This window comes from Elaeis guineensis, unplaced genomic scaffold (assembly GCF_000442705.2).
Source record: "Elaeis guineensis isolate ETL-2024a unplaced genomic scaffold, EG11 Super_Scaffold_1000033, whole genome shotgun sequence".
NCBI lineage: Eukaryota > Viridiplantae > Streptophyta > Magnoliopsida > Arecales > Arecaceae > Elaeis > Elaeis guineensis.
In genome coordinates, this window is record NW_027332424.1 from 7,452,788 (window position 1) to 7,462,299 (window position 9,512).

General features: G+C 46.3%; 1 protein-coding gene across 1 annotated transcript in view; it reads left to right on the forward strand.

The window, feature by feature from the left end:
- The first annotated feature begins 398 nt into the window (after positions 1 to 398).
- LOC105048268 (kinesin-like protein KIN-13B) overlaps positions 399 to 9,512 on the forward strand; it is a 177,306-nt gene continuing 168,192 nt past the window's right edge. Inside the window, exons 1-7 of the mRNA XM_073250485.1 lie at positions 399 to 575; positions 4,385 to 4,504; positions 4,700 to 4,763; positions 4,882 to 4,984; positions 5,373 to 5,448; positions 6,066 to 6,143; positions 6,230 to 6,315. Of these exons, the coding sequence (XP_073106586.1) occupies positions 399 to 575; positions 4,385 to 4,504; positions 4,700 to 4,763; positions 4,882 to 4,984; positions 5,373 to 5,448; positions 6,066 to 6,143; positions 6,230 to 6,315 (704 nt within the window). The remainder of the gene's footprint in view (positions 576 to 4,384; positions 4,505 to 4,699; positions 4,764 to 4,881; positions 4,985 to 5,372; positions 5,449 to 6,065; positions 6,144 to 6,229; positions 6,316 to 9,512) is intronic.

Consider the following 9,512-nt stretch of genomic DNA (forward strand, 5'->3'; position numbering starts at 1 on the left):
AAGGCGGCTGAGGAAGCAGAATGAGATGTTGCTAAAAGGATCACCCGATCTCATAACAAACTTTGTGCAGCTCGAGAGAGGATCACGACCCTAGAACATCTGATTGATTCAGGTAAAGCAGTCGAAGAAGCAAGATGGGGTGCTGCTGAGAAGGTAGTTCGGCTTTAAAATGAACTTCTCAAGGCATAGAAGAGGATCTCCTCTTTGGAGCATTTAGTCAATGGAGAATGGTTGATCGTAGTGGAGCTTTGGTTGGAACTAGCAGCGAGCAAAGTAGTGGTCAACTTTGCTAAGGGCAAAGTCAAGTGAATGGAGGCTAAGTTCATCACAAACTAGGTCAGGCTCATTCATGGGGTGCCGAAATCATCCCTAATAGCTTACCAGCTCAGCTTTAGGAAATGCAAATCCCTGGCAAGAGGCTATTCCCCGAGATTGACCCTGACCTCCTTAAGGAGCTACTTCTCGATAACTCAGAGCTTCCCACAGTAGTCGTAGGCATAGCAGATTATGATGATGAGGGACCTTTGCAAGTGAGGAATGATCCAGCTCTAGTTCTTGTTCAGGAAGAAGGATGGGTTCAAAAACCTATATACTATACTAGCAAAGTCCTTCATAATATCGAGACCAGATACTCAAAGTTGGAAAAGCTAATTTTTGTACTGGTCATCACGATAAGAAAATTTAGGCCTTATTTCTAAGCCCGCACCATCATACTGTTGACTGATCAGTTGATTAAGGCCATTTTCCACAATCCAAATATCTCAAAATGGATTATAAAGTGGGCTCTTGAACTTACCGAGTTGAATGTACAGTACCATCTAAGACCTTCCATCAAAGCCCAATTACTGGCATACTTCATTCTTGGAATGCACCATTCTAAATAAACAAAGCTCACAGAATGGTGAAGGCTTAAAAGGTGGAGAAAGCTCAGAAGCTAGGGAAAGCTCAAGGGGCAAAAAAGTGGAGGTAAGATCTGACCCTGAGGAGCTGTGGACATTGTATATCGATGGCTCATCAAATACATCAGGATGAGGGGCCGAGCTGATCTTAACTAGCCCTAAAGAAAATATTGCGAGATATATGCTGCACTTTGAATTTTTAGCCACCAACAATGAGGCAGAGTATGAAGCTTTGCTTGTTGGTCTCAAAGTGGCGAGAGAGGTGAAGGCCCAACACTTGAAAGCCTTCAGTGACTCCCAACTACTAGTTGGGCATACAAAGGGCGGATACGAGGCTTGAGGGAAAAACATGAAGAAGTACTTCCAAAAGATAAAGGATCTAACCTCGATCTTTTCGAGTTTTGATGTCCAATAGGTCCCAAAAATCAAAAAATATCATGGTAGATTTACTGTCAAAGTTAGCAGCCTTATTGCCCACCAACTTGGACAAAGAAAACTATTTCGAGGTATTAAAGACCTCGAGCCTTGAGGAGCCTCTTATTATCCAGTAAGTTGATGAAGAGCTCTGTTGGATTGATCCTCTGCTTAAATATCTAAGATCAGATGAGCTAAGCTTACGCCTGATGGTAAGGAGGTCTGAAAGATAAGGAAGCTAGTCGCTCGCTATATCCTATATGATGACAAGCTATACAAATGATCGTTCTCTCTGCCTCTGCTCAAGTGCTTACATTTGCCTGAGGCTGACTATACATTACAAGAGGTCCACAAAGGAATCCGTGGAAGTCACTTGGAGGGTAGATCCCTCTCATACAAGATCCTTCAGTAGGGCTATTATTGGCCCATAATAAAACAAGATGCAGGTGCCTTTGTCTGAAATTGTGACGGTGCCAAAAAAATTTTAATACTCAGCATCAGTCGATAGTACTTCTGACTTCCATCAGCACTCTGTGGCTTTTTGCTCAGTGGAGAATGGATATTCTTGATCATTTTTCTCAGACGTCTGGTCAGTATAAATTCTTTCTGGTAGCCATCGACTATTTTACAAAATGGATCGAAACCGAGCCTTTGGCCCATATAATCAAGATAAGAGTAAGAGATCTATTTGAAAATCCATCATTTGCCAATATGGTCTTTCCAAAGTGCTAATTACAGACAATGATAGGCAATTTAATGGTGCTCAACTTCGTGAATTCTATAGAAATATGGAATAGAGCATTGCTTCACCTCGATAGGCCATTTACAAGCAAATGGAGAGGTGGAGGTGATCAACAGAACTCTCTTGCAGGACTTGAAGGCCAGATTAGATCGGACTGGGGGGTCATGGGTAGATGAACTTCATCATGTGCTATGAGCTAATCGAACCACTTAGAGAATTTCAATTGGTGAGACTTCTTTCAATCTTGCATTCAGAATTGAAGTAGTCAGACCTGTAGAATTTGAGCTTCCATCCCTTAGAGTGGAGTATAATAAAGACACCAACTAAGTATGGCTTCGAACTAACCTTGATCTGATCAAAGAAAGCAGAGATCGTGCTGTCGTGAGAATGGTTGCCTATCGTCAGAGGGTAGCCAGGTACTACAACACCTGAGTCAAGATCAAGGAGTTTTGAGTTGGCGATCTGGTATTACGATGAGCCAAAATTTTATAGCTCACTGAGTAGAGAAGATGTCACCCAACTGAAAAGATCCTTATCAAGTGGATGAGATAGTATGTCCTGAGATTTATCGGCTAAAGTAGCTCGATGGGACTCCACTTCCTAGGCTATAGAATTTGGCCAACCTATACATGTATTATCCATGATGTTGTAACATCTTGCCACTATATACATAAAATTTTAGGTTCATCAATTTATGTTTGCATGTTGTAGTGGCATGAAAAGCTCAAACTCCTATCCTACGAGCTCTACAAAGATTCCTTTAAGCAAAATCATACTTGATGAGTGAAGATTAATCTAAAAGGACCTTTAAAGGGCTAACCAAAAGGACCTTACTCACATGAAGATGAGTAGAGCAAAATATCACTCACAAGATGAGCAGAGCAAGAATGCCGCTCGCATGAAGAGTAGAGCAAAAATACCACTCGTATGAAGATGAACAAAGTAAAAATACCGCTCACAAGATAAGCAGAGCAAAAATGCCACTCATATGAAGATGAGTAGAGCAAAAATACCGTTCATAAGATGAGCAAAGCAAGAATGCTGCTCATAGGAAGAGCAGAGCAAAAATGCCACTTGCATGAAGACGAACAGAGCAAAAATATCACTCACAAGATGAGTAGAGCAAGAATGTTGCTTGTATGAAGAGCAAAGCAAAAATATCACTTGCAAGAAGATGAGCAGAACAAAAATGCCACTCACAAGATGAGCAGAGCGAAAATATTGCTCGCATGAAGACAAACAAAGCAAAAATACTACTCACAAGATGAGCAGAGCAAGAATGTCACTCGCATGAAGAGCAGAGCAAAAATACTACTCACATGAAGACGAACCAGACAAAAATGCCACTCACAAGATGAGCATAGCAAGAATGCCACTCGCATGAAGAGTAGAGAAAAAATACTGCTCAACAGATGAGCAGAACAAAAATATCGCTCATAAGATGAGAAAAGCAAGAATGTCGCTCGCAAGAAGATGAGCAGAGCAAAAATACTGCTCACAAGATGAGTAGAGCAAAAATATCGATCACATGAAGACGAGTAGAGCAATTATGCTGCTCACAAAATGAGCAGAGTAAAAATGCTGCTCACGTGAATAGTAGAGCAAAAATACTGCTCACAAGATTAGCAAAGCAAGAATGCTGCTCGTGTGAAGAGTAAAGCAAGAATGTCGCTCGTGTGAAGAGCAAAGCAAGAATGCCGCTTGTGTGAAGATGAGCAAATGACGCTCACAAGATGAGCAGAATAAGAATGCCGCTCACGTGAAGAGCAGAGCAACAATATCGCTCACAAGATGAGTAGAGCAAGAATGCTGCTCGTGTGAAAAGCCAAGCAAAAATGTCGCTCGTGTGAAGAGCAAAGCAAGAATGCCGCTCGCGTGAAGAGCAGAGCAAAGATACCATTTGCATGACGAGCAGAGCAAAAATGTTCCTCTGCTCGAAATGATTTTGTTGACAAAGCTCAATCTTCTATATTGGAGTAGATTCAATTAAATTCTTAAGGTCGAAATTAAGTTAGATCGAGGTAATTCCATGTTTCTTAGGTCGGAACTGGCCTTTGCGTGCTAAATGAAAATGTGCAAGCTTGAATAAAGAAGATGCAGATATTATGAAAGTAAGAAAACTTTTCATTCATTGAAATATTTACAAGAAAGAAGATGGTGTCTAAAGCACCATCTTACAAAAGAAAAGGAAGGTGGTGCCTAAAGCGCCACCCTACAAAAAGAAAAGAAAAAAAAGCAGAAGAAAGGATGAGGTTTTTCAATCACCATCTAATGAGGAGGTTCCTGCCTCCTTATCACTGTTTTTAGGTTGTGGGAAATTGAGCTCTAGGTAAGGCATTATCTGCAGCAGGCGAGTTTTGCAATCCTCAAAGCCGAGGATAAAGCCAATAGCAGCAATATCGATGGCCTCTCTCTCGTACTCCACGGAGGCCCGAAACTTTTGGATACAGTGAGTCCATACATCAGGAGGAATCTGCTCAAACTGGAGGGTATGCTTGCCCCATGGAGCCGCTAGGGATCGAGAGGTGGGGGGTACCCTACAAGAGGAAGACGGATCAGTGTGCCTAGTCCTTGCTCTCCCTCGGGCCACTCTCATGAAGGCCCTTTGCTCTTTTACTTTGGTCTTAATTGCTGGCAAAGGTAGATGCAGAGGAGGTGCCATCGTGACAAAGGAGATAAGAAGTTTCTGCAAAGAGAGAAAGACGAAGGTAAGGTTCAATTAGCCTTCTGTCTCTATTTATAAATGTCAGTGCCCATATCAACTACTAATTGACAATTTGAAGGAATACAGCTGTCTATCTGGCAATAAATGATGCGTTTTCCCAGTATTAGCAGTAAATCAAAGTGATGCTTCATGGATCAGGGCATGCCTACGAGGTGTATTCTCATTGGCCCTACATTCTTCTCCAAGCATTATTTTATTGGAAGAGTCAGCGGTCGCCATTTCCCATGACCGTTCATGTTAAAAAGTGCAAAGCAGAAGACATTGGTGGTGAAGGGCCAACTTGAGAGATAGCCAGAAGAAGACATTCAATGGGGGTCACTTGCTCCAAAGGTTCCCCAGTCTCCATCGCTGTCGCTGGAACTTCATCAAGATTGTCGGCCGCATCCTCTGCTTGTGTCACCACTATCGAAACTTCTCCAGAACGATTGGCTGTGCCCATTGCTTGTGTCCTCTCCACCAATATCTTCTCTGTTGGAGCCTCCTCCAGTGGAGCCTTCGTCACAGCCTCCAATAATGGAACTGCAAACTTCGCAACCTAATAAGATTTTGTTATGCTTTGTTTTAAAGAATGCCTGTGATGGTCATAATGCAGGTCAAAGAAGGAGGAAGACATCATCACAATTGAACAAAATTTAAACTCTCTTACTGTTCATGAGACTAAACTCAAGGTAAGTTTCAAGCAGGTCATCTGTTCTTTTTCTTATTCGCAGCACATTTTTCTGATAATATTCTGTTATGATACCTTTTTTAGCTCTAGAACTTTTGGGTCCTACATCCATCTTCTTTTAACCCTATAAGACATTTTTGTTTGCAAAAAATATCTTGGATACTCAAGTAATTTAAACCATGTCTCATGATTAGTCTTTTCTCCCAATTTATGGTCAATATATGCTCACCCACCTCATCTTCTCTGCTTAAAGAATATTTACATTCTTGTTGAAAAGCTATGCAAGTACTTTGACTATAAGCACAGGTACTTCACCTTAGATCATGAAATTGTGGGTGTACTAAATATTATTATGGGTACATTCTACTTAACAGCAACAAATCATTTTCAGCTACAAAAACAGAAAAGCAAGATATCCTGTATCCTGGGCGAGTTCTTAATGCAAGTGAAGATAAATCCCATTAAATGCCTCATTTATATCTTCTTTTGTTATGTAAACTTTGCTACGTCGAGATGATTGAAAGTTTCATTAAATGGTTCATTTATCCATGAGTTTTGCATAGCTGCGTTATCAAATATCAGTATGCCTGCCAGCTTCTTATATTATATCATTTTCAGGTTGACCTAACAGAGTATGTTGAGAAGCATGAGTTTGTGTTTGATGCTGTGCTCGATGAGGATGTTTCAAATGATGAAGTGAGTGCAACATAGAAATGCAATTTGTGCACAGTTTCAGACTAACAATCTCTCTTACATTCTTGATATTTCTTTGTGTTTGCCAGGTATATCGTGAAACTGTGGAGCCAATTGTCCCTGCTATCTTTCAGCGTACAAAGGCAACATGTTTTGCTTATGGACAAACAGGCAAGTATTTCAGAGAGTGTGTTTGTGTACGAGAGAATGAAACTTTAAGCAATTATCTATTGATAATTTTGTATATGTTGGTGCAAAAATCCGCTTGCGTCGGAGAAGCTGGAGTCGAGGAAGTCGCGGTCGCCGTCGGGACCTGCAAAGAAAGTCTAAACCGGAGGTGGGGTTGCTCCGGCAAGACCCTCCGACGCTCAAGTCATTCTCTGCCTCAACAAGAATGGAGTGCTCGAACGGAGAATTTAGCAGAGTTTTTAGATGAAAGATGAGAGCTTATAGAATAACGTATCTGGGGTTTCCCTTTTATAGACGGAGGGGGCAACAGATTGATAGCGATGCCTGTAACCGTCTGGTAGTGGGCCGCCCAGAGTCAGGAAGAATTTATTGCGGAGGGTAGTGGAGTGGGATCGTGGCTATCGCCGTGGCTCGCCACGTGAAATCAGTTACGGGGACTGGAGCGGCATCCGCTGTCGTGACTGGTCAGGGAGTGGGGGACTCGTACAGAATCCGCCGCAGGGAGTGGAGCAGGATCATGACCGTTAATACGGCCTGTCAGGGAGTAATGGGGCTACGTAGGGTCCGCCGCAGAGAGTGGAGCAGTGGTGTCCGTTACTGTGGCTTCTCAGGGGATCCAGACTTGTTGGCCGAAGTTCGGTTGGAGTAGTAGCGAGGCCCGGCACCCGTAGGAGTTTGGACGAGGTCTTCTTGCAGTTGGGGGTCGTAGGCGGAGTTCGGCTCCCGTAGGAGTCCGGGTGTAGACTTCCTGCAATTGAAATAAAAAATGAAGTCCGGCTCCCGTAGGAGTCTGGACAAGGCTTACCAGCGGTCGGAGTCATGGACGGAGCCCGGCTTCTGTAGGAGTCCGGGCGAAGTCTTCCTCGCTGCAGAAATTGCAGACGGAGCCCGACTCCGTAGGAGTCTGGGCGAAGTCTTCCTTGCTGTAGAACTCACGGACGGAGCCCGGCTCCCGTAGGAGTCCGGCGGAGTCCCTCTTGAGGTTGGAGCTGTGGACAGAGCCCATCTCCCGTGGGAGTTCGGGCGGAGTCCTTCTTCAGTTGAAGTTGGCGATGGAGCTCGGCTCCTGTAGGAGTCCGGGCGGAGTCCCTCTTGAGGTTGGAGTCGTGGACGGAGTCTGGCTCCCGTGGGAGTCCGGGCGGAGTCCTCTCGGAGTTGAAGTCACGGGCGGAGCCCGGCTCCCGTAGGAGTCCGGGCGGAGTCCCCTGCAACTAAAGTCAGGTGCGAAGTCGGCTCCCGTAGGAGTCCGGACGGATCTTACCGGCAGTTGATGTTGAGGATGGAGCCCGGCTCCCGTAGGAGTTCGGGCGGAGTCTACTTGCGGTTGAAGTTGTCGGCGGAGTCCGCTCCCGTAGGAGTCCGGACGAAGTCTGTCTGCAGCCGTTGGAGTCGAGGATGAAGCCCGGCTCCCGTAGGAGTCCGGGCGGAGTCTTCCTGCAATTAAAGTGAAAGGCGAAGTCTGGCTCCCGTAGGAGTCCGGACAAGGCTTACCGGCAGTTGAAGTTGGCAACGGAGCCCGGCTTTCGTAGGAGTCCGGGCGGAGTCCTCCTTGCAGGTTGAAGTTGTGGGCGGAGCCTGGCTCCCGTGGGAGTCCGGGCGGAGTCTTCTCGGAGTTGAAGCCGTGGGCGGAGCCCGGCTCCCGTAGGAGTCCGGACGAAGTCTGTCTGCAGCGTTGGTGTCGAGGATGGAACTCGGCTCCCGTAGGAGACCGGGTGGAGTCCTCCTGCAATTGAAGTTAGGTGCGAAGTCCGGCTCCTGTGGGAGTCCGGACGGATCTTACCGGTGGTTGAAGTTGGTGACGGAGTCCGGCTCCCGTAGGAGTCCGGACGAAGCTCGCAAGGGCTAATCCCGCTGAGAACTTCGACCGTGGGTATTTTATACCCAACACTAGTCCCCCTACTTTCGAGTTTGAATTTCGAATGAAGAAAGTACAGAGAGATGGGCATGGCCGAAGTTATCCCCTCGAATCCTGCGCATAACCGCCCTTGGATATGTTGGCATTTAATGTGCGCACGTCAGAGCCCTTTTTCCGGTTAAGGCGACCTGAAGAGTCTTTTCGGAACTCCTCCGAAACGTGATCCCAAGCGTCACGCTACGGAAATTTGCGAACAGTCAATCCTCGATAGCGGCGAGTGGGACATGCGGACACGCGACATGCACCAGTTGGCCTAGGGACACCCGCCGCCATAACTGCGCTAAGATCCGTTGGCTATTTAAACCCCCTACTCTTCCTTCGGGGCTTCATCCTGCCGAGAGGATGGTACCTTTCTTTCATCTGAGAGCCTAGCTATTCAGCCACTTCCTCCGCACCGGTCCTTGCCGTCTTCAGCCCCTCGATTCTTCCCTAAGGGGTTCCCACGTCATGTCCTCCACCCCGGAGGCCATCCTCGAAGGGATGTCTAGGGCTTGGAGGAAGGCGAGGAGGAGAACAGCGGCCGGTGAGTTCTCCGATCATCAAGTGACCGCTGAGGATCCCCGTCGTTTCAAAGGGGGCTCAATGAAGAATTCCTTCAACAACAGGGGTTTAGTAACGGGGGCCGCCGGTAAAGGTATTCTACCCGAGAATTTCAGAGTAGCAGGCGGGGTGATACCGGTCAAGAGGGCAGAGCTATCGTCACAAGCTGTGGCGGGATCCTTGATGTCGTCGGGGTCGAGGGATCAGAAGCGGTCGACGTCGATGGTGGGGCAGTAAAACTTGTTGCGGGGGTGGTGGAAGTAGCGCATGCCGACCTTGCCGGAGCATTTTGGACGGTGGCTACCACGGAGTATTCGGTGATGACGCATATCTCTGGCGCCACCGTTGCCCCCAGGGTGACTCTGGTTCTTCTTGAAACAGGTCTTCATCGCCGCTGCCGTTGCCCTTACCACCCCCGGAATCTATCCCATCCTTTTCCCCCTGAGGTTGGGACTTCGGAGGTGGGGCGAAGCAAGACGGGGCGAAAGCCGATAGGCCCGCCACACGCACTGGACACGAAATGGGAAGAGAAGTTTGCAGCTTGAAGCGGCTTCTGGTGTATCCTTTCCAAACCGTGTTCTCGATGTCGTCGATGATGTATTTATTATTTTTTTTCTGGCCCACCGGGTCTTGTAACGTACACCTTGTTGGTTGAAAAATGAAAAGGAGATTTTGTTACCTCGTCTGCATCTTGCATCGAATAGTCGTCTGTCGAACTTCTTTATTCT